This window comes from Chelonia mydas, chromosome 3 (genome assembly GCF_015237465.2).
Source record: "Chelonia mydas isolate rCheMyd1 chromosome 3, rCheMyd1.pri.v2, whole genome shotgun sequence".
Lineage (NCBI taxonomy): Eukaryota > Metazoa > Chordata > Testudines > Cheloniidae > Chelonia > Chelonia mydas.
The window spans coordinates 123,142,762-123,168,271 of NC_057851.1; the positions used below are offsets into that span (position 1 = coordinate 123,142,762).

The 25,510-nt window shown below is 40.6% G+C and overlaps 1 protein-coding gene across 30 annotated transcripts in view; it reads left to right on the forward strand.

The window, feature by feature from the left end:
- The first annotated feature begins 466 nt into the window (after window positions 1–466).
- Window positions 467–25,510, forward strand: part of AFDN (afadin, adherens junction formation factor) — a 215,865-nt gene continuing 190,821 nt past the window's right edge. For 7 of the 30 annotated variants that reach the window (XM_037895163.2, XM_037895165.2, XM_043543227.1 and 4 more), the window contains exon 1: window positions 471–935. In XM_037895163.2, coding sequence (XP_037751091.1) covers window positions 825–935 — 111 coding nt within the window. In that variant the 5' untranslated portion in view covers window positions 471–824. Of the gene's footprint in view, window positions 936–25,510 lie in introns of all 30 variants that reach the window. The other 23 variants (XM_037895158.2, XM_037895174.2, XM_043543215.1 and 20 more) reach the window with 5 other exon arrangements.

Consider the following 25,510-nt stretch of genomic DNA (forward strand, 5'->3'; position numbering starts at 1 on the left):
TTTTCCCAGCCATGTGCTCCAATTGCTGGGTTTTTTGTTTGTTCAAAGCGTGAGATTGCCAATAGAGCCAGGAAATACAAAGAGCAAAACTGTTATTGCTTCTGATAAGGATACAACCAGTCTGTGCAACCAATCCTCTCCGTGATCGGCTCAGGGAAAAGGTTGCGGTGGGTCCGCCCTTTATTGCTGGGAGTTAAACACAGGGCCCCGATCCTGCCCTGAGAACTGTTGGGAGCGGGGGGCGGATCCCTGCTCCGCCCCTGTCGTTCGGGTCGTGCACCAGGAGCGGGCCCCTATTATCAGGAGCGCCCCCTACCCCGGCCAGCGCGCACCAGCGGCGCGGGATCCCGGCCCGGGAGAGCGCATCGCTCCAGCCCCCCCCCGGCCCCGCGCGCCGGCTGCCCTGGCTGCAGCGGGGCCGAACCAGCCGAGGCGCGCTCCCGCCGCAGTCGCCAGGCGCGGGGCGGCGCAGCCGGGCGCGGGGAGGTGAGCGGCGTGGGAGGAGAGTGCGCGCAGAGGCGGCGGCGGCGGCGCGCACGGGACGGTGTGTGTGTGTCTGTCTCTGTGTGAGGGAGACACCGGGGCAGGGGAAGCGGCTGCGCTCGGCTCCGGGAAGACGCTGCCGAGCAGGAGGCGCCGCCCCGGGTCCCCCCCTCCCCGCGCTATCACCAAGACGGAGGGAAAGCGCCGGACGCGCCCGGGGACTGGGATAAAAACAATCAAATAGCGAGGAGCGCCCGCCCCCGACCAGGAGACCCCCCCCAGCCCGGCCCGGCCCGGCGGCGAGGCCCCGGCACCGAGCGCCCCGGCGGCAGCGGCGGAGGATGTCGGGCGGCGGCGGCAGCCGGGAGGAGGAGCGGCGCAAACTCGCCGATATCATCAACCACTGGAACGCGAACCGGCTGGACCTGTTCGAGATCAGCCCCCCCACCGAGGTGAGACCCCCCCCCCCCGGCCACCTGCCCCCGCCACCTGCCCCCCGCCAGGGGCGGCCTGGCCCCACCGCGGCCCCCTCCACGCCCCGCACCTGCGCCCGGCCCAGCCCCCTCCGCCGAGACCGGACCCCATGGCCCGGCCGCTGGGACCCCTCCCCCCCCGCGAGGTGAGTCGCCGCGCCCGGCACAGGCCGCGCCCGCCCCGCCCCCCGCAGCCACCGGGTCAGCCTGGCGCGCCCCTCCCCGATACCCCGGCCCCGCCCCGAGACTGGCGGGCGGGGGACGCGGGGCCGCCAGCCCCGGCTCTGCCCAGAGCGGCGGGCGCTGTCGGTAGCGCTGGGGTTGGGCAGGAGGGGAGCGGGGAAATGAACATCGACCCTCCCCTCCCCTCCCCCTGCCCGAAGGTGACTCTTCCCCTGGCCGAGGTGGGGCTAGTGCCCCGGGGGCACGAGGCGGGAGTGATTTTTCGCTCTCAAAATGCCCCCAGAGTGTCGGGTGAGGGGCAGGTTTGCGACCGAGAAGAGATGGGAAAGATCACAGGGACCCTCCCCGCCCCCCAGGCTAAGTGGGGACAGGGAGGGACCCTCTGGGAGAGGTGCTGCCGGGGGCTTCAGGGTGATGCAAACAGGAGGGCTGGTTTGTAACGCTTAGAGATGGGAGGGCAGCGGCCGGCGAGGGAAACGCTGGGGGTCTTTTAAATGTTTCGCTTTGTGCGGAAAATGCCCCCTTTAAAACGCAGCTTCCTTTACTTCACAGCTCACGGTGAGCTGTTGGTGAAATCTCCTGTGTAGCTTTCAAAGGGCGTGACGACTGAGCCTTTTTGGCTCAATGTGTTTGAAAACTTTGAGGTTGCCAACGTTCAGTTTAAAGTAAATATCAGGCAGATTCCTAGTCCTAAGAGTTCACATGTTGTACCGGAAAAACACAGTGGGTGATTTCTTCCTAATGAAATGGGCGTTTTTTTAATGACTGGAATGAAGCTGGGGTTGTTTTTTAAAAAGTAACATTCAAGCCACACCCCACTGCTATCTCTTGTCATGTTCACTTCAGCTGGTCAGTGTTGTGTGTCTGGTTTGAAAGAGTGTGGGGGAGGGTTTGGGTAGGTAGGTTATAGTCCTATTTGTCTGACAGTGAGGTCCCTGCTCATAGGGTGGAGACTGATCATGTGCATGTTCCCAGGGAAAAGAAGGAAATTAACACTAGCTTTTGGCCGAGGCCTGTTTGGGGTTGTTTATTAACAAAGGTCCCAGAAAGAATCTTGCTGCCTTTAAATTGCAGTCCCATTTTGAGTTCCAAGTACAGACTAATACAGAGGTGGGGAACCATGAAAAAGCTAACAATCTAATACTTTTTTCAAGCTCTAATAATTTAAAGATAATATATTTAATTGGACGTGGTCTGTTCTATGCACTGCTGTGAACTCATCACCAAGATGAGGGTTCTATGTAATTTGAGGTATCTTGCTGCGTTTATCATAATCCCAACTCCTTGTTTTTTATTCACTAAGTATTACAAAACACATTGATATCTGGTAGGCACTTAATTAAAAATGTAGGGGCTACTACTAATGCAGTTTTCATAGCTTCTTTTGGGAGCAAAGTACTCTTCCAGTGTGGGACTGTTTACTCCTGGGGGAATTCTGCGCACCGCGCAATGCAGAATTTGTGCAGAATTAACGTTCTGCACAGAATTTCATTTTTTTCCCAGACAACTGGCGCTCTGGAGCTGGTGGTCTCCACTAGGGGATGGTCGACCTGGCAGAGCCCGGCTCCCCAGCTCGCAGTGTGCCTGCATAGGAGCCCAGACAGGTTGCAGTTCCTGAGTTTGCCGGTCCCGCTTGGTGACGTGGTGCGGTGCTGGAGCTGGCAAGTGGTGCCCACGGAGAGAGGCAGGAGCAATAGCTGGGAGCTGCAGGGAAGGGCTGCTACTTTCTGGGAGGGGAAACTGAGGGTACGTGTGGGGGGGCATGACTTGAGCTGCTCCGTAGGTGGCCGAACCTTTAAATTGTGGGCCCCCCCCCCCCCCAATCAGCAGGTATGGGTCGCGTCTGCATGGTGGGACAGTAATGAAGCTGCGTGGAGTGGAGCCTCTGGCAGGGCTCTGGGGGAAGGGGGAGCAGGAGTCTGGGCTGGAGGGGCCCCAACACAGCCCCCCCCTTCCCCGCAGTACCCCCGGCAGAGCTTGAAATATGGTTACTCTTCCAGGGGCAGGGTGAAAAAAGGAGAATCGACTAAAAGGCGCAAGGGGTAGAGTTTTCCCCCAAGGTATGCCTAGCTGGTACATGTGACACACCCAGACTGAGGTGTCCGGCAAAAGCATAACAGAAACTGTGTTGTCATAGGGGTTTCTTTAACTCTCTACTGCTGGGGCAATCTTTTTTGTTGTTGTTGTGTGAATTGTTACATACATACATGCTGACAAATATTTTGAAACAGATTACCAAAATAATTGAACTGGGGAGATTATATTGTTATTTTGACAAATAAGATATGCAGATCTTTTGGATGCAGAATTTTTAATTTTTTGGCATGGAATTCCCCCAGGAGTAACCTATAGGTTGGCACAAAATATCAGTAGTTGAATTTTTACCTATTCCCTGTTATCTCCCCCAGTGTTTCCTATCTCATCTCTCTTTTCCCATTTAGGGCAAATTATGTTTGTGCAGTGTTGTGCTAGTGACAGCCAGCTTGAAAAAATAGTTTCTTTAGGTTGGCTTTCCACATTTACCATTGAGATTTACCAGTCCTTGCACATAAGCTACTTGATTGCCCTTTATCATGTTTGTAATGAGAAATTGTATTTTACTCACCTTGGACAAACAGATTTGCAGTTTAGGCCCAGATCCTGCAAATGTACATGCTTAATTTTACTACTGTGAGTAGTCCCATTTATTTGATTGTGTTTTACAGACATGTAGGTTGGGATTTTCAAATGAGCCTGAAGATAGTACAAGCTCCTGCATGGATGAGAAATAATCAGTTTTAGTTCACACCTGGTGGTGTTTCAGTGCAAGTCTATGTGGACACTCTTATTTTGGAATGTATGTTATTTCAGTGCAAGTTTGTGTGGATCAGTCCTAAGGGGATTAGATGTCCAAATTCCATTGAAAGTTTTCACTCCCTTTTGGCTTCTTTGAAAATCCTAACTGTAAAAATAAAACAAGTTATCCACAGGGTTTTGGACAGTGTGATCCATTGGGTAGGGTATGGAATTTGGGTTCTATTCCCAGTTCTCCCTGGCTTGCTGTTTGATCTGAGAAAATTATTTAACTTCTCTTGGCTTCTGTTTCATATACATGCTGTGTGGATTTTTTTAAAGTGACATTTTGCTAAAGGGCTTCAAGTTCTATAGATGAACTTTCACTATGTGAAATACAGTCAAAATACTTCACAACTTTCAAGATTTTTTGCCAAGTAAAGTGAATAGTGCACAGTTAGGGGTTTATATTTTGTTACACTGTGAACAAGCCTCTTTAAATACAAATGTTTTCACAGAAATACTGTGTGGACTTATTGAAAGAAGGTAACATTTACACCTAATAGCATTGTAGGTATTTACATTTTTTTTAACAATGTGTATTTCAGAAATCTTTTAGTAGTCCATGTTACTTATTAGTGCCCCAGATGTACAGCATGTGATACTTACAGGTATCAAATAAGATTAGGTTCCTGACCCAAGAAGTTTACAAATGAATATAAAATACTGCGGGTTATGACTTAATTTAATATCAGAGCAACTAGCATAAATTGAATTCTTATGTTGTCAAGATCGATGGAAATAGAGGAATTCTGTAATTTCATAGTTCTAAGAAATTTTGCTTTCCTTGGTTTATGAAGTATTGAGAGACTTGCTTGAATTTGTATTAAACTAGAACTAATAAAAATTGTTTTTAAATATATAGTTTACTATTCAACAATATTTTAAAGAATGCTAGGTCATCTAAGGCACAGCAGGTTGGTTGGGATATCTGAACCAAGTAATGTGTTTATTGTGGTTTGAGGAAATCAACAAAAAATCAAGAGTCCAAAACAAATCAACTCCCCTCCAAAAAGAAAATAGAACTAACAAATTCTTGTACTCTTAAAATTTTGCTTATTTGTTAGTCTATTGCTGGGTTTCTGTCTTATCTGTTTAGAATTTGAGCTTTTTGCAACGTGTCACATTAAGTGCTTGGATATCACCCAGAACAGTGGTGCTTTGAGCTTGATTTGGTACTTTGGGTGCCATAAACCAGATAATATTATTCAGTAGCGAATTTTTTTTAACTGTGTGTAGGTGGGGGGTGCCATTACTTAAATTCAGTTTGCTATAAGAATTTTTCACTGCTAAGTTTTTGTAGTGAAAATATTTACTTTGTTTACAACATGCTGTTAAGTTTTTGAAGGGAAACATGTTCATTGGACCAAAGAGAGAATTAAAACGACTCCATGGTCGAGTGATTAGGGCACTCACTTGGGAGGTAGGAGTCTCAAGTTCAGATCCCCCTGGTCAATGGCTTACTATTTATATGAAGAGGAACCGCTTTATCGGGAAAAATTGAGACCTTCCTAGAATATCCCATAGTTAGGGCCCTACCAAATTCACGACCATGAAAAATGCATTATGGACCATGAAATCTGGTCTTTTGTGTGCTTTAACCCTATACTATACATATTTCAGAGGGGAGACCAGTATTTCTCAAGTTGGGGGTCCTGACCCAAAAGGGAGTTGGGGGTCACAGTAATGCCACCCATACTTCTGTGCTGCCTTCAGAGCTGGGCAACTGGAGAGTGATGGCTGTTGGCTGGATGCCCAGCTCTGAAGGCAGCACCCCTCCAGCAGCAGTGCAGAATTAAGGGTGGCAATACCATACTGTGCCACCCTTACTTCTGCACTGCTGTCTTCAGAGCTGGGCTCCCAGCCAGCAGCCACCACTCTCCAGCTGCACAGCTCTGAAGGCAGCGCCGCCACCAGCAGCAGCACAGAAATAAGGGTAGCAGTACCGCAACCTCCTCTACAATAACCTTGCAAACCCCCCCCCCCACCCCAACTCCTTTTTGGGTCAGGACTGGTGAAATTTCAGATTTAAATAGCTGAAATCATGAAATTTACAATTTTTAAAATGCTATGACAGTGAAATTGACCAAAATGGACCGTGAATTTGGTAGGGCCCTACCCAGTGGTTAGGGCACTCCACTGAGAGGTGGGAGACCCTAGTTCAAATTCCTCCTTCACATCAGCCAGAGGGGGGAACTGGACTGCGTCTCACACATCCTGGGTGAGTGCTGTAACTACTGGGCTAAGGGAGGCATCACTACCACCATCTTGTCATTGTCCTCCTCTGGCTATTTAGTCAATCTAGCCAGGGTCAAAAGAAATATTTCATTTAACCAAATTGAATTTTTTCTTGGCTTTTTTGATTCAATGACACTTTGAATTTTCAGTTTTGGTTCAGCTTGATGTGAACCTTTTTTTTTTTTTTTTTTTTCCAGAACTGCCAGCAAACTGAAAAATTAGTTATTCGCTCAGCTGTATAGCGTACCTCCTTTTTTGTAAAGCGCATTGAGATCTGCCGATGAAAAGTTGTGTGTGTAAAAACTAGACATTGTTATTGTCTTGATGATAATACACCTTTAACTTTACTACGCATCTTACTCTCAAGTCAAAGTGAAAAAGGCTAAAAGGATTGTGGTTTTCATAATATTGATAATTCAACTTTCTTATCCTACATAGCTAAGTTACATATTGAGTTAGATTTATTTTTGGAGAAACGTTTTAGAGCAGTTTTAAGCTTGCCCAAGGGCTGCGGAGTAGGATGGCGGTCATGAACCAAAATTTATTTTATTTAGAATTTCCAGAAAAAATATTTTAATCTAATGACATTTTCTTCATTAACATATATTGTAATTTTCACGTGTATCTGTAAGCTTATGCACAACTTCGGTTAATCTTGTATTTGTTTTATGTTAAATCTAGCTTCTGAAGTCAAATAGATGGTCATTTCATATTTAATAATTATTGTTTTAAAAAGCAGACTTCTGAAAAAATTGTCTAGTTTCATTTAAGTCAAATATTAGAGACTTTTGCCCGCCGATATCAAATCTGCCTTTGTAGGTTCAACAGCAGCATATGTTAGGCTAACTCTGACTGGTTCAGATCTCAACATTGAGGGGATTTGTTGTTTACCTGATTTTTTTTGCTCATTCGGAGACCGTGTAAGTGCAAACAGAAACTTGGTCTTGGCAGTACATCTCTAAATTGACAGAACTGGCTTTTAAATTGTGTGTGTGTGTATAGAGCTATATATTTGTGTGTGTGTATATGTTTAGGAAAAATGGTGAGATGTTGATTAGATGGGATGGGGTTGGAAATGAGATGTAATTTTTCACCTTTAAGTGATGGATTCAGATGTGATCCTGGGTGACTGATAGAGGTTAAAAGTCATTGTCATTTGTGGGATGTCTGATAGAGCTTATATGAACATGAGTTGATAGGCCTTGAGAACACTTAAAATTTTTCAAATGCATAATTCCCAATGCATGCAGCTCCATTAATGGTAGCACTGGTGGAAGCTGAAGTATAGGCAAGAATTGTGCATTTTTAACACTTTGTCATCCAGCCCTGTGCAGAACAAGGTGAAACAACATGGTGTCAAAAACACTTGTACCTTGTTTGTGCTTTGTGTACACTACAGCTTTCACCCCTTCTACCACTTAAGGAGCTTCACTAGCTAGAAATTATGGGTCTGAAAGAGCTTAAGGCTGTGTTTACTTTAAGATAGCCAGTTTCTCTAAAACCCAATCTTCAGGGATTCCCTGCAAAGAGAATTCATTTTCCATGTTCATTCTGTTTTTGGTGAAGTGGAAAATCTTGACATGCAGTTACCTATGCTGTACCTATTCTTTTAGTGAATAGAAGACTTTACAGTGATTTCAGTCTGACACCTTTTATCGTTTTTTACAAAAGATAAAAGTGGTGATACCTTTTAAAGTTATTGTTTAATGATTTATAGTTCAGTTACATTTAAGCGTGTACTATGGAATTACTCATTTGGCTCACCATTGATTCACAATTTTCCATGAAAGCTGGGTTGAAAAGCTAATTTATGGAAAAGCAGGTGATGAAAATCTGCTTGATTACATTAAGGGATGCTTTACTTACAAAAGCTTCTCCTTAACTGAGTAAAGTGAATGTGCAGTCTTTGCAAACCTAACATTATTGTAAGCTGCCTTGAGAATCATTATAAGTGTAGGTTCTTGACCGCTATATAAAGCATAGCAAAGACAATATAGCAGTGGCCTGAAGGTTTTTCGTTGTTGGAAGATGCACTATGTTGCTCTCTGAATATTTCTTATGTAAATTACTACTTGGGTTAGTGGCTAACTAATTCTGTAAAGTTCAGACGAATACTTTTTTAAAGAATTCCCTCCTGACAGGTGAATTTGTAATTGACTAAAGTGCTGCTGACTCAGTTGAGAAAAATGAGTCCTTTTGAAATATTAGGGTGTTATGTTTAGGCAAATGTGCTTTTTCTGACAATAAAACATGAGACTTCTTGATGTCTTCTATTTAAAGCAGGTTTAACAAAATAAAGGAAATGGAATACACTTTTAAATTTATATATAATGGTGCCCCAGTAATGCAAAGATACCAGAATAACAATTTTTATGTCCCTCCTAATCAAAAAGAAATGTGCCCATCCACATGGGTTATGAAGATCAACTGAAACTTAAAATAATTTTAAGAATTGAATAGACTGACCACGATGGCTAGTCCGTGTGCTAGATGGAGAGGGTGGCTTCTGTTCTAATGGGAGGGATAGTTCAGTGGTTTGAGCATTGCCCTGCTAAACCCAGGGTTGTGAGTTCAATCGTTGAGGGGGCCATTTAGGGATCTGGGGCAAAAATTGGGGGTTGGTCCTGCAGGTGGTTGGACTAGATGACCTCCTGAGGTCCCTTCCAACCCTGATATTCTATGATTTCATCTTGGCTTGTTTTAATTTTAGTAGTGTAAACAGCGAGTATATGTCTGTGAAGGAAAACACTGTTGCATTTAACGTTGTGTCAGAATATTTTTTATTTGAACAGATGCTTTATTAACTAGGGGAAGTAAGGTGGTGACTCACAAAACCCAGAGAGGTGTGTGAGAAATAACTTCCAGATTGGCAAGTGTGTTACGTTGCTGAAGGTGGAGTAGGAAGCCACAGGATGAAGTAGTAATTTAATGATATGCCATGCTGTCAGTGAAGTTAGATTTCAGGTATGTAGGAGGGCAGTTAAGTTTTCAAAAAAACCAGAGGTATTTTAAACTTCAATGGAAGTCTCTTGAAATATTTTTAAGCAAAATATACTTGTGCCTAATATATGGCAGAGTTTTCATGCATAATACAGTTACGTAAAGTTCATTTCAGTGAGCTAAAAATACAGGAAATATGAGAGATTTTACTGTTAGCTTGTAAATGAATTAGTAGAGTCTATTGATTCTATTGTTGAAATTGTTGCTCCGTTGTTGATATGGTCACGCAGATACCACTTTTTCCTCAATATCCATTTTGCATTAAAAAGGTTAAAGATATTGCTGATAGTCAGCTATATAAAGTGTTAAAAGGATGCTTAACCACATTAAGTGAAGACAAGAAGAGATTGCAAGACATAAGGTTCAAGAATTCCCAAGTAGCTGGAGAGTGAAATTTCACTGCTTCTGCTCATAATGGCAAATATGAAACTGTTATGACTATCAGTGTCACTCCTGCTTTTCAACATGTAGTGTCACCCACTCCTCAGATATGCAGTAGTCATAGTTCTGTGCCCAAAATATGGATAATTCCAGGCAAACAAACACTAATGCAAAATTTAAGGTTGAAAAATCAAATACCCCAAAGTCAAGAAATGCAGAGGTAAGGCTGAGTGTTCAATGTTAACTCTGCCTCCTTAGGTAATTTGTCTTTTAAAATATAATCTTGTGGTAGTGCTACAGTCAACTTACTTGTCCATGTTACCACACCCCTGTTATCCTCTCTGAATCATGTTGCTGGCTCTTTCTGCTCCACTGCATTAAATCCAAGCTTCTTGTTTTCCCATTGGAAGCCAGCAAAATACTTGCCACCACAGTAGAACCTCAGAGTTATAAACACCAGAGTTATGAACTGACTGATAAACCACACGTCTCATTTGGAACCAGAAGTACGCAATCAGGCAGCACTAGAGACGGGGGGTGGGTGGGTGGGTGGGGAAGCAAGTACAGTACTGTGTTAAACGTAAACTATTTAAAAAAAAAAAAAAAAGCGAAAGTTAAAAATAAAGATTTGACAAGGTAAGGAAACTCTAAGCCGTTTTAATTTAAATGAAACAGGCAAACAGCAGTGTTTTTTCTCTGCATAGTAAAGTTTTCAAGCTGTATTAAGTAGTGTTCAGTTGTAAACTTTTGAAAGAACAATCATAATGTTTCGTTCAGAGTTACGAACAACATCCATTCCCAAGATGTTCATAACTCTGAGGTTCTACTGTATTTTACTTACCTGACCTAGTCTCTTATTGCCTAATCTCCTCTACCCATGGCTATATTCTAGCCATTGCTGTGTCAATATACCATTTGTTTTGATTCTTGCAGCTGTTTGTACCTTTTCCTGTGCTGCTCCCTAGGTCAGGAATTACCTTCCTGAACTGCAGTCATTCTTTAATTGTTTAAATCCCACCTTAAACCCCATATTTGCCACAATGCCAACAAGAAACGAATTGACTAAGACTCTTATTTAATGTTTTAAAAAGAATGCTATGCATACACTTTCAGGAACTATGTAATCTTGTTGTCTGCTCTCTCCTTGTCTACTCTTTTGGAACTTCATTGTTATAGTTAGATTGGAAACTCTGGGATGGGAATAGAGATGTATTTGTGGCTGGTTGGTTTTATTTTATTTTTTTAATGAGACTGTATGTTGCCTTATGCAATTCTTGAAAATGATTTATTCAGCATCCAGGAGACAACATATATTCTCTCAGTGGGAGAATGTCTTCACCATATGATTTAACAGAGTTGCTTACTGTAACCTCAGTCATTGAGTTGTAGCCAGACCTCAGTTTTTCTTCACTGGTATGGTAGTCTGCCCCCCTGGTTAAATTAAAATCCCTCCCTCTTCCAGGTTAAATTAAAATCCCAAAGCAAAGGCTTTTTTCCAAAAAGTCTTTTACTATTTTTGGGCCCCAGCCCTCTTGTCAGTCTGTGACCTTTTCCTTCTCCTTTTCCCTTACATTAGGAGGTCGATACTCCTTTGCCCCTTTGTGGAGGGAGTCTCCTAATGCTGCCTCTAGTGGCACTGTGGTGCTATAGAGGCACCCGGGCCCTTCCTCTACAAGGGACTCCAACCTGGGTGCTCACAACCGTGAAGAAGCTAATTGTGCCAACCTTATGTTCCTATTTCGCTTCTCCCCTCCACACCTCCCAGACTACTTTTTTGCCTGGCATCTTGCTTGACTGCTGCTTAGGCCTTCTGCCCAGCTCTTCCTCAGAACATATTTAGCCCAGTTTCTTACCCTTGTTCCTTCTCAGCCAGGAACCACATCTCAGGTCCTACCCAGACTTTTGTCGTCATCTCACTGGAGAAGCCCTACCGAACAAGCTACGGCTTTCCCCAGTTCTGTCTGTATGGACCAGAAGAGAGAGCTTTTATTATCCTCTTTCCCAAGAGGCCTTTCTGTGGTCACATGTTTTCTCTGGAAACTACAACCTTCAGCATACCTGTATGTAAAGGACCAAACTGTGTAACAAAAGTGCTTAGCCTAAGGCTGAGGACTTAAAAGCCTCAACATATACCATTTTATGTAGGATAACTGGAAATATGCTGTGTCAGGAAAGTAACGTCAAAATGTTCCCAGAGTTTCTCTTAGAAGTTTTAAACAATTAATGTCTTGACTTGTTTTTATTTTTGGGTGAATGTTGTTCATAAAAAAAAAAAGAAAAGAAAAAAAGAGAAGCTTGATGAGAGCATGTTACTATGTGATTAAGGACATTATATACTCTTATCATGTAGACATCTGTTCGAGTCATGAACCTTTCTGGAGCAGAGGTTACTACTCATGGCTACTTAGTTCTTGCCAAATAGTCTAGCCGCTTCTTAGTGCGGTCCAGTATATTAGGACTGGATTGTTGTCAGTTTGTTTTATTCTCAAGATGAAGTGTTAAATGTACTAAAATGCATATATTTGGGATGGCTCGGAGAGCTCATTTGCTATTGATTAGCAACCAGATGCTTTTCCTTCAAGAATGACGTTTGTCTATGTTCTAGTCCATTATACATAGGCTTCTGTGATTCTGCTGCCACAGATTCTGCTGTTTGCAGAATCAAAGCTTTCATTTAAAAAAATGTAAATGTCTAGCCCTTCTGTTTAGAATGTGCCTTAGTAATGTGATGTGGTACAGTTTTTTTCTTCTGAATCTACAGAAAGCTGGGAACAATAGCTGTGAGCTGTATTATCTGCCTAATTTAGTGTTCACTCTGAAGCCTAATTTCCATTTAACTGTCGGCATTAATCATTTCAGTGTCATACATTTTAACAAAATCACCCAGATAGTGTTTATGTAAAATTATTATTGTTAATTATTTATTTTATTGTAGTGCCTAGGAGCCCCAGTCATGGATCAGGACCCCATTGTTGGATACAGTGCTGGATGTTTGAGGCAGGAGTGGTAGTTGAGTAGCTGGTTGCTGTCAGAAAAGATTGAGATGGGGAAATATTAGTTCAGGCTTCACAAATTTTCATGTTTATTTGCCCAAAAAATAAAGGGAAAGCAAATATGTATTCCATTTTTCTGATGTCAGAATCCCTGGGTGGTAAAAATCAACTGTCTCTTACTCAGCAGATTAAAACCTCATGATTTCTTCTGACAACTTATAAAATGCAGTTATGTGGTGTTAATATCAACATCTTGTTTACATAGAAAATTTGAGGGTGCAGTAAAACTAAAAAAAATTTCCAAAAATTGAAAATTTTATTATCAAATAATAAAATATTTACTGTACTAATTGTTTTATTACTTCTTCATGCAAGTTCAAAACCAGAGGATTTGATTTTAATTGGAAGCAGAATAATTATTCCAGAATAAAAATTGCTCTTATTCTGGAATAGAGTGCCTTTATGGGGAGCTATTCAGGAATAGCTGCTGAGGAATAGTTCATTTTGCAATAGATATTTTGGTCATTTCCCCCATGTAGACAAGGTCTACATATTTGCAAGATTAGGACCCAAGTTGTTTTCTTCACTTATATGTCTGGTTATTTTTACTTTTGTGTTTAACATTTTGTAACCAGAGTTAAGTAGTAAGTTACTGACAGATCTTTCATTAGAATTTCTTGGTGAATTTTTTTTTTTTGGGTTATGTTTGCCCCGGTTATGTTCTTTCTTTCAGTGCATGGGTGAAAACACATCTGTCCAAAGGTGAGAGCACCTTCATAGTAAAACAAATGAAGTAGCAAATGATTCATTTGTAGGTTAGGCAAGTATATGTTGCCAAAATAAGTTGTCCTTGGTTGTCCTAGCAAGCTAGACAGAGTTTAACTACTTAATTGTAATGGACCCCCTACCTGCATTTTTAATGCATCTGCCCCCTCGCTAGCCTAACAAGCTGCCTTATGTGTTTAAGTCCACACGGAGATCTTTTCATACTGCTAAATGTAATCTTATTGGTGTTTTTTAGACTTTTAAACAGTGACTTATTATTTTTTATTACGTTTACTATGGTGTTGCCTGGGAGCCCCAGTCAAGGAGCAGGGCCCCGTTGTCCTAATAGCTGTACAAAAAAGTAAGAAGGAAGACATTTCCTGCCCCAGAGATCTTGTAGTCTACATTTTGTACAAAAGGACACAATCTCAAAATTATACTCTTACCAATAACTTAGATTAACATTTTGAAAAATCTGTTTTCTTAATGCCATATAGTCTATTTACTTGCATGTACTCAAAATGCACATTTTAATGACTAGTCACTTCTGCTTTGTGGTTCACAAGCATTACAGCAATGCTGTTTAAGTCCAGACCTGGAGTGGAATATTCAATTAGGAATATTCACATTGAAATGGAAGAAAATATAATCTTTCCAATATAAAACATTGTAAATCTTTCCAAACATTTTTGGTATAAACTACTTGAATGTACATTTAATCTAGTAAAAAGCCAAATTTAGTAAAGAGCACAGGTGAAAGAGATACTTCTTGATATATTAGTAACTATTATATCAAGCCCATCGTATTAATCTTGGCTCAGTTAATAAGTGTCTGAACAATACATATTTCCTAGTGCTGCATTCTGTGAGAGAAATGTGAAAGGCAGGAATGTAGTAAATAAGATTTTTTCACATTCCAGTTATACTTACTTTTTAATTCTTCCATCTCTTCTATTTTATCCATATTTAAAAGATATAACTTTTCATGAGAAATGCATTCTGTAGCAAGATAAATATGTATGGAGGGCTGTCTCTTCTTGGGAGTAGTACTTTTCGTACTTACCACCTGAAAAATTAGTCAAATTGTGGTGTTTAATTGGCATTTTAATTTAAGCCAGTGGGGGCTGCGGGAAGCGGTGTGGGCCAAGGGACTTGCTGGCTGCCCTTCCTGCAGCCCCCATTGGCCTGGAGCGGCGAGCTGCGATCTGCCGAACCTGAGGATGTGGCAGGTAAACAAACTGGTCCGGCCCTCCAGGGGCTTTCCGTGAACAAGCGGTGGACCGGCTTTGAGAACCACTGCTCTAGTCTATCGTTTTCAGACAGGTAAGGATTGACATGCCGTGACGTTTTGGGGTTCAGCCCAAACCAGGGCAGGCAGTAACACCACCTTACCGTAGCCCTGCGTGTATTTATGCTTGAAGCCTTGGTTCAGAGCCCTGGCCCCAGCAGCATGCTTACAGCACAATAACCTCACCCTGGTTTTGGTTATTCCTCACAGGGTCACCCCAACATGCTCCCAGTCCCAGATTTCCCAAAAACTTTCTGCACGGTAGGGTCCAGCCTTCTCACAGAACACTTCAAGAAGTTTAGTTCCCTGCTCCCTTTAAAGAGATGGCACCCAGCAGCTGATTATCTTAACTGGGGTTGACAAACACTCTGTTGTAATCAAAACACTGAGTTGGTTTATAGTAAAAGTAAAATAAGTTTATTTAAACAAAAAGACATAGGTTAAAGTGATAGCAAGTATAAGGAATAAAGACAGAAAGGGTTACACACAAACAAAAGTAAAAATACGCTTCTAAGATTAAAACCAGATTTAACAAACTAGATTCTCTTTTTTTCAAAGAAATATTTCTCGCCAAGTCTCTCTTCCAGCATGGCTGACCAGACTATCTGGCCAGGGCCCTTCGCAAAACTCAGTTTCTTTGTCAGTTTAGGTGAGGGGTGCCAAAATGGCTTTTTCTCTTCTTATGTTCTCCCAAAGTTAATTGATCCTGCTTCAAGAGGCCGGAAGGCTGCCTGCGGGGGTGCAGTCTCCAACCCTCATTGAGATTAAGTGGTCATCTTTTCCCACTTGCTCTCCTGATGGCTCATTTACTTTGCTTGTAAATATGCTTTTCTTTGTCTTTTTGATCATACCTTGCTTAATTTTCATTGGAGATACATTCAAGCAGGTGGAATGACATTCTTTGGTCTGGAGCAGGTATGGTTTAGGCACTGCTTGCCAAATACATTTTAAGAACATACTTTCAGCACATATCTCTAAACTCATTTGTGCATTTACCATACATATGTCAGGCAAGAATACTAATGATCAGTGAGTTATTAGCTTTCCAATTATATATTACTTGCCACATTTTGGGTATATATCATGACAACAGTTTGCCAGCTGTTGTTGGGGGGCCGTTAGCCTCACACATGCATTCTACAAAAAAACATAATAGGAATAAAGTAGTCTTATGTTCTTGCTTGGAGTACTAGTAGGTGTAATCGGTTCACTGGAGCCAGGAAGAAGCATCTGAAAAGCTAGTCATCCTTTTGTAGAGAAATTGACACACCTCTAAGTTTTTGTTTGTTGTTTTTTTTTTTTTTGAAGATGTTGAAGTTTAGGTTGCAACTGCCATTATCTTTTAGCTTTTTAACAGGAAAAATGCAGTGTTTTTTCTTTTCATCTCTTGTCTCCTAGAACGCATCAGGATTCACAATAAGAAAGGAAGTCTGGTTTGTTCCTCTGTGTTCTGGTTATTGTCTGTCTGTAGTCTGAATATAAAGGGCTTTGACCAAAGGTGGCCTCCAGAGAGAGGATTGCTAGTGGTCAAAACAACATTTTTAAACAGATTTAGAAATGTATTAGTGTTGCTATTACAACATATTATTGATTCTTCTATAGATAGATTTTTTTTTTTTCTAAATATGTAAAACTGTTTTTATTGGAGATGTAACCCATTCAATCTGATATTGTCATAGCATGGCCCTGCCTATTGGCATATAACATTGGAGGGAATCATAGCTCTTACTTTTTGGTGAAATGATTGCAATTTTTAGGATAGCAAATTCAACAGTATTCTCCATATGAAATACTACATTTGTATTCTGAAAAACTGGTTTCTCAGTGGAAACTAATCAAAGGTACATGTAGTCCTAGAATGAGAGCATAATTAAGGTTATAAATAAAGGTTAAACGTACATGAAACTCTTCAAGCTTGGGTTTTTAAGGTGAGACTGAGTTGTGTTCAGATATCGTGATGATGGGTGGCAGAACAAAAGTTTATGATAGCAGTAGACGTGTCATAAGTGTAGTTTATTTATATACATTGTAGGTAAAATAAACAGTATCTTACAAAAAAAATGTATAAGCTAATATAATTAGGAAGTAATTTACAGAAGTAAGTATTTATAATTTAAATGTGGGTTAATTGATGTGAAAAGCAGTACAGTATGAATATGTAGATTTAAAACAGAAAAGTAATGAGTACTGTAATAAGTACTGAAGTAAAATGTGCTGCAGCAGTCTGAATATGAAAATGTGAGGTTTTAAAAACTTAGTAAAACTCAGTTTTTGGGGGAAACTAAGTGTTTGTCTTAATTTAAATAAATGTGCCACTTCCTCGTTTCCTGATGAGCTCTTTGATTGTGCAAACTGTATACTGGTATATCTCCCCATGTGGACACCCTTACACTGGAATTGTTGTATCCACATGTGAGTTGTATCAGTGTATTTGTACTGGTTTGGTTCTGTTGGTAAATATCCTTGTGTAAAATTAGGCAGGGTGAAAAATAGTTGCTGGCACTCCCCAGCCTGCATTGCTATATCCTACAAATGCGCACATGCTGCAGTTTGAAGAAATACTTGTCCAGGACACTGCATGGGGAAAAAAAGATAAGACAGCAGGAATGTGATTTAATTAGGCCACACCTGCATTAAGTAACACATCTGGGAACTATGGAGCAATAACATGTCCAGTGCAGGTCATCCTTCCTTTGTAATCCAGTCCACCAGATCCCCACATCGTTTTTGGGACTCCACTACTCTCCCTGTGTTCAGGGATTACTGTGCTGTGGAAGAGGGGGTTATGTCCTTGCTGTAGCAGATGTTAGAAACCCCAGCTCCACTCCCCACTTTGTTTGGGAGATGCCTTTTCCTAATCGACTTCCTGTTCTGGTTTGTCAGGGAGCCAAGCCCTCTGCACTGGGCACTGCCAAATTGTGGCAAAATGGATTTTACAACCTAACCTACCCACTGGGTCCCTTGGCTGATGAGAGAGGAAGGCAAAAACTCACAATGCTCAGGCTGATTTGGCAGTGAGGGAACAATTCTTTCCCAGCCCCAGAAAAGTGACTTGCGATGGTGCCCACAGCAATGTCCCCAAATCCAGTCCTACTCTCTCCCCTTTCCCGTTTTGGGATTACATTTTCTTCCCAGTGCAGAATGGTGTCATAGGACAGTGGGGAGAGTTTATAAGCCCTATGGGTCTCTTGCTCTTGTATCTTTTTACATTTCCTGGCTTCTCTTTCCCCCCCCCCCCCCCCAATAGATCATGTTGTAACTGTTTTGATATTCTTTTGTGTTTCTTTCCTCTTTTTTTCCTCTGCCCCTTACTTCCCTGTATTTAGTCTCATATTTACCCTCCTACTTCCCCCAGAGTATCTTTATCAATAACACATTTCTCTTTTCTAACTTGCACCATAATTCTCTCTGTTTGTAACCATCACCTCATATAGACCTTAGAAATGTTACCACACATGTGGCAGCTAAATGTCTAAACCTACAAAGATATGAAAAATGAGGCCCCTCCGTCCCCTCCCTCAGGTGCTGTCAAAGGTTCTTGGGTTTATATGAAGGTGCTGTCTCTGGGTGTCCTCAGGAGTTTCATGTTTCATATTAGTCTTTGATTAATATGTGTCTCCACCAAAGCCCTTTGGCTGCTAGAAGGAGGGAGGAGCATTTTCACTCTTCTGCCCCTACTCCCAGAGCTTTTGGACCACAATGCGAGTGGGCAAAGAGTTTCTGCCCTTTCTTAGCTTTGATTGCTGTAACGTGGTATCTCTCTGACACGCTAAAGCAGTGATACTCAGACCTCAGTGGTTCAGGAGCCAAATCAGCGATCAACATTACCCAAAAGAGCTAGATTAGCTTGAATTCATTCTTTCTTTTTATATATATAAAATTATTCTCACAGCAGAAAGACTGACCAAGTATTATTTCATCAACTACAATTGGTTAATGTAGTAAAAGCATCCTGATTGGTTAATAACTTTGGTTAATAATTAAATCAGTGTTTTAATATCATGTACTGCAAAGAGCCATAAAAGACACATTAAAGAGCGCTTGCGAGCCTCAGTCTGAGTATCACTGCTCTAAAGCTTCTCCCATCCTCCCTTTTTGAATTTATTCCTTAGTGGATAGCTTTGTTGCCTGCCTTTGTTGGTGTTAATAGCTTTCTTAAGTAGCATAAATCACATTGAGGTGATTCTTGTCAGAGTTGTGGCCTCCCAAGGGTTCTGAATATTAGCAGTAAAAACTAACCAGAATCTTGTCAACATTTACTTTTTTGCAGCGTGGGAAAACAATGAGCAGCAACAAAGATATTGGAACTGTCTGCCTGGTGACTTAGAACAGTGGTTCTCAACCTGGGGGACTCTGATCTGATTTTAGGTTTCTCTGCTTTGCGGGCCCGTATTAGACTGGCTGGGGTCCACAGCAGAAAGCCCTGAGCCCTGGTGCCCCGCAGCTGAAGCTTGGTGCCCTGAAGCCCTGCCGCTGCAGCTGAAGCCCCAAGTCCCACCACTCGCAGGGCATAAGCCCTGGCACCTCCCTGAACTTCTGCACTAGGACCTGGAGTTTTTATAGCACGTTGGAGAGGGGGGACTGAGAAAGAAAAAGGTTAAGAACCCCTGACTTAGACTGCACTGCATTGGTTCACATTTAACCTTCCAAACACCAAATAGCTTCATAATCTCACTGCCAGAGAAATATAATTTGCTTTAAAAAATAGCTGTAGGCAAATTTAGACTCTGCAGAGGTCAATAGCGTTTGCCAGGGAATGCTTTCTATTTGTTGTAGGCAAATGGATTTTTCAAACACTGAGCTTACATTTTTGTTTATATATGGCTATACTAAATAACATTCCAGTCTCCTGCTTTCCTTACATTGCCTAATGACTATCTCAATTTTAAAAGTAGGAGGGGATTGAACTAAATATGCAAGATACATTGATTGCAGAGTGAAAAATATGGGTCAGTCTAAAACACTAGTGATATTAAAGATGAGAAGGCATAAACTTTAGGTCAAGCATTCTGTACAAATACATTGGTAAGATAAAGATATTTAATTGCATTGCTAGGATTCCCAATATGTCTGTCTTCAATTACAGTAGATATTAATTTTTGTTAAGGGACAAAATTATCACTCCATGTTTCTTAGACAAAGTAATAAACTTATTTCAGTAGCTTGCAGTTGGTTAAATTAAAAGCTATAGTTTGATTTAGGTGTTAGTAATGTTTTTTACATTTTTGTTTGTTGATTTCAATGAAATATTTCCCGAAAAGGTAAATATTTCTTGCAGTATTTAGGTCTTTTATACAACATGCTCAATGTATAGATTACAGAACTGTGACCCTAGCATCCTTAAATATGTTTATTAAATGATGCTCTTGTATGTAAGACAGGTTATTATCTTTGCATTTCAGGGGGACAGTTCTTACAAGGAGATGAATTATTGCTTTTCATCCTTGTACTTAGCAATTGAACATCTTGATAATTCTTAAATTTGTTTAAGGGTTAAATATCTTAAGTCTGAGACTGGTCAGTTTTTGATTTGTAATTGTTCATTAAAAACGACACTGCAGAGAGGTGGATAGGATCCATACATTCTTCCTCATGGAATTGTACATCAAGTAATTATTAACTTAGAATTTATTTGCTTAAAAAAAAAAAAATCTTGACAACAACCAAAATGGCCTTATGTTTTGGGATGTGTCCCTTAGTTCAGGATGGAGGGATTCTTTCCTGGAAAGCAGTAACTTTGAAAAAGATTTGGGAATCATGGTGGATAATCTGCTGAACATGAGCTCCAGTGTGACACTGTGGCCAAAGGTGCTAATGTGATCCTTGGATGCATAAATGGGATTCTTGTATAGGAGTAGTGAGGTTATTTTACCCCTGTATTTGGCACTAGTGTGACTGCTACTGGAATACTGTGTCCAATTATGGTGTCCACAATTCAAGAAGAATGTTGATAAGTTGGAGAGGGTTTAGAGAAGAGCCCTGAAAACGATTAAAGGATTAGAAAACATGTCTTATTGTGATAAACTCCAGGAGCTCAATCTATTTAGCTCAACAAAGAGAAGGTTAAAAGGTAACTTGGATACAGTCCAAAAGTGCCTACATAGGGAACAAATATTTGATAATAGGTTCTTCAATCTAGCAGAGAAAGGTATAACAGAATCCAGTGGCTGAACGTTGATGCTAGAGAAACTCAGACTGTAAATAAGACTTACATTATTAACATTAAAGGTAATTAACTATTGGAACAATTTACTGACGGTCCTAGTGGAGTCTTCATAACTGCTAATTTTTAAATCTAGATTGGATGTTTTTCTAAAATATGTTCTAGAAATTATTTTGGAAAGGTGTCTGGCCTGTGCAATAACAGTAGGTCAGACTAGATGATCACAGTAGTCCCTTCTGGCCTTGGAATCGATGAATCTAGTCTTCAGAGTCTTAAATTTCCCCATTGGAGCCCTAATAATTGCTTGACTGCCTTGCCTTTGAGTGCTCTTGTTTTGGCCAACCTGGGTATTCCCATTGGCGGTTCAACGAAGCTATTATCGCTCAGAGCAGTTGAAATGGTTACTAATTTGTCTACTTAATGTTCTGAGTTATTTAATCAAATATTGCTTCCTGCAGAGTGATCTAAGTCAAAGCTCTTTTGTGGCCCAAATACCACTTGCAAATACATAAAGATCATGGAAATTGTTAAATTGAATGCTCCTGAACTTTACTTTTTCTTACATATGCAGATGATATATTTCGTTTTGTTTTCTGCTTTTCAGGGTTTGGAAATGCCATTCTATTAAATGTAGGCATAATTGCTGCTTGAACGATGGCTTGTATTGATTAGGATCTTTCATTCATTAGTCAGCAGCTTTCCTTTGACACAGTCTTAAGAATATTTGATGCTATTTTTACAGGTAGATCTAAATTGTTGTGTAGTAAAGAGTCCATTTTTCAGAAGTGCTATTATTAGCAGGGCTTATAATGAATCATTAGAAATAATCAGTTTGATTATGGTTGCTTTACATGTGCTGCTATCAGTGATCTTGCTTCTACCTCTGTTAAATTGTATGTAGATATTTAGTCTGCATTTCTTGAACTTTATGAGTAAATGAATTGCTTTCTCGTACTCGTGTTCATCTTCCCCTTCTACTCTTTAATTTTCTGTGTAAGTATGGTGTTTTGTATTATGTATGTATTTCACTGAGGTGAAAGTTCCATTGTGTTAGGTGAGAGCCCTGAAGTTTGTACAATGGGTCGGGTGGGGAACAGAGGTATAAAGAGGTGAAGTAACTTGTCCAAATCTCATGGATAGCGCAGAGACAGAATTAGAACCCAGATCGCCTGACTCTCCATCCGGTTCTATTCTAGACCCCACGAGGGATGTAAATATGTTCTAAAATTAACTGTTTAAATATGTTAACTGATTAAGCGACCGAGGGCTGATCCCGCTGGGCGTGGCGCAGTCGGCGTAGGGGTTAATGGTTAAGGCGGATTAATCGGTAAGACTAAAGCTTATTGGTTAGCCGGTTAACATTTTACACCCCTAGACCTCACTACCGCTTATAGATGTATGTTTTATAATTATCCCTTTTAATTACTATAGGCCTCTGAAAACAAAACTTTAACTAAACAATTTCTATTCATATTTATCATTTAGTTGAGAATATTGATCTTTTTGTTGTATGTGATAGTTATGTAGGACAAAAAGCAGACATGGGCCCTTCATATGTAGAATGATTTAACAATTTATCTCATGTTTTCACTTAAAGATGATTTTCTTTCTGACCCACGAAAGAACAGTGTTCTGCTTTCAAGTGTCTTAATTTATTAAATTCTAAAAATATCACTATTAAAATTTAACATGGGTGGCATTGATTGATAATATGCAATACTAACCCTTTTTAAATACTTTGAAATTAGGGCTGTCAATTAATCGCTGTTAACTCAAGTGATTAGCTAAAAACAAATTAACTTGATTAAAAAATTAATCATGATCAATTGCAGTTTTAATCGCACTGTTAAACAATAGAATACCAATTGAAATTTATTATAAATATTTTGAATATTTTTCTACATTTTCAAATATATTGATTTCAGTTACAACATAGAATACAAGGTGTACAATGCTCACTTTATAGTATTTTTTATTACAAATATTTGCACTGTAAAGAGATAAAAGGAATAGTATTTTTCAGTTCATCTCATACAAGTACTGTAGTGCAATCTCTTTATTGTGAAAGTGCAACTTAGAAATGTAGGTTTTTTGTTTTGTTTTTTTGTTTGTTATATAACTGCACTCAAAAACCAATTGCTAAGACAAAGTTTGTTTACATTTATGGGAGATAATGCCGTCTGCTTCTTATTTACAGTGTCACCTTGAAAGTGAGAACAGCCATTTGCATGTCACTTTTGTAGCTGGTGTTGCAAGGTATGTACGTGCCAGATATGCTAAACATTCCTATGCCACTTCATGCTTTGGCCGCCATTCCAGAGGACATGCTTCCATGCTGATAATGGATTCTGCTCGATAAAGATCCAAAGCAGTGTGGACTGACACATGTTCATTTTCATCATCTGAGTCAGATGCTGCCACCAACAGAAGGTTGATTTTCTTATTTGATGGTTCAGAGTCTGTAGTTTCTGCATTGGAGTGTTGCCCTTTTAAGACTCTGACAGCATGTTCCACACCTTGTCCCTCTCAGAGTCTGGAAGGCACTTCAGATTCTTAAACCTTTGGCTGAGTGCTGTAGCTATCTTTAGAAATCTAACATTGGGACCTTCTTTGTGTTTTTGTCACATCTGCTGTGAGTATTCTTAAATTTGAACAACATGTGCTGGGTCGTTATCCAAGAATGCCATAACACAAAATATATGGCAGAATGTGGGTAAAACCACAGAGGAGGAGGCATTCAGTTCTCCTCCCCGCCCCACCAAAGAGTTCAGTCACATATTTAATTAGCACATTTTTTTTAATGCGCATCATCAGCATGGAAGCATGTCCCCTGGAATGGTGGCCAAAGCATGAAGGAGCATACAACTGTTTAGCATATCTGGCATGTAAATACCTTGCAATGCCAGCTACAGCAGTGCCTTGCAAATGCCTGTTCTCGCTTTCATGTGACATAAATAAGAATTTGGCAGCATTATTTCCAGTAAATGTAAACAAACTTGTTTTTAGCAATTGGCTGAACAAGTAGTAGGACTGAGAGGACTTCTAGGCTCTAAAGTTGTACATTGTTTTGTTTTTGAGTGCAGTTATGTAACAAAAATAGTCAGTATTTGTAAGTTGCACTTTCGTGGTAAAGAGATTGCGCTACAATACTTGTATGAGGTGAATTGAAAAAAATCTATTTCATCATCTTTGTACAGTGCAAATATTTGTAAACAAAAATACTATAAAGTGAGCACTGTACACTTTATATTCTGTTGTAATTGAAATAAAATGTAGAAAACATCCAAAAATATTGAAATAAATGGCATTCTATTTAACAGTCAATCACTTAATTTTTTAATCGGTTGGCAGCCCTACTTAAAATGCTTTACAAAAGAAATACTAAAACCAAACTATAATAGTTTGATAAGCAGGCAATCAGTTCAAACAGTTCAGAGTGTATATTTGAACTTAAATGACCTAGAGAAATTAACCTTCAAGAAAGCATACTTTTCTTGGTAGTATCCAGTATTAGTAAAGATCTACCCCCAGTGTTGCTGTAGTGCTAATTGAAGATACCCCAACAGTCCCTCAGAGCTGTAGCAGTTGCTGCTTTGATATACAAAAAAGTCTTCAAAAATCAGTTAGAAATAAGCTTGTTTGTACTACAAATTCAGGCCAAGTCTACCGTCTCTTTCTTGGAAGACTCTCTGGACAACTGGTAAGGTAATATTGCAGCTACCAAGCAAGTGAAACACGAATTGATTGGTGAAGTGACTGCTGTTCAGGTGGTTTAACAAACAGAAGAAAATATTTTGTTAAAGAACCAACACTTTCATCCTTAAAATAAGGGCTGAGAAGGCTCCTGATCAACAATATAAAGTCTCCTGCTGAGAGCCCATCAAGGAGAGACAGGTGATCAGCCTAGGAATCCCTGCGGGGGGGAGAGGGATGGATGGTTTATGGCCACCTTTCTGTGTTATCAAGAAGCAAAACAAAGCACAAACTCATTGTTTTTCCTTTGCAGATTGTTTTAGTGCTTGTTTAAAATGCTTCACTCTGTTGATGGGAAAATAGACCTTTGCTGGTTTAAACCTGAGACCCCCTTTTCAGCTAAAATAACCTTGGTTTGCTGGTAGGATTCCTTGGACAGTGACACAAATTAAATTCCAAATTACTTCATGACACTTGAGAAGATACTGTAAGTATTTGCATGGTATCTTCATTGAGTAAAGTGAAGTTATTTTATTGCAGGGTGTATCCGGAAACTTGGGCCCTGCTTCTGTATACACTTGTGTAAGTTTTCCTGACTTGAGCAGTCCTGTTTTCCTCAGTGGGAACACACTCACCTGCATAGTTAGTTATGTGCCTAAGGCCTTGTCTACACTATCACTTTACAGCGCTGCAGCTTTCTCGCTCAGGAGTGTGAAAAAACACCCCCCCTGAGTGCTGTAAGTTTCAGTGCTGTAAAGTGGCAGTGTAGACCGTGCACCAGCCCCAGTGCTGGTAGCTACTCCCCTTGCAGGGGTGGGTTTTTTTTACAGCACTGGGAGAGCTGGTCAGCGCTTTAACGTTGCTAGTGAAGATGTACCCTAAGTGTTTGCAGGATTGGGGTTTTGGATTGTAATTTGTCCTTGGTCTCCATGCTATTGAAATGGAAGTACAGTACTTTTGATAGGAACAGAAGGTTATTTAATAAAACCTTGGCTAAAACAATTTGTTTAATAAACAT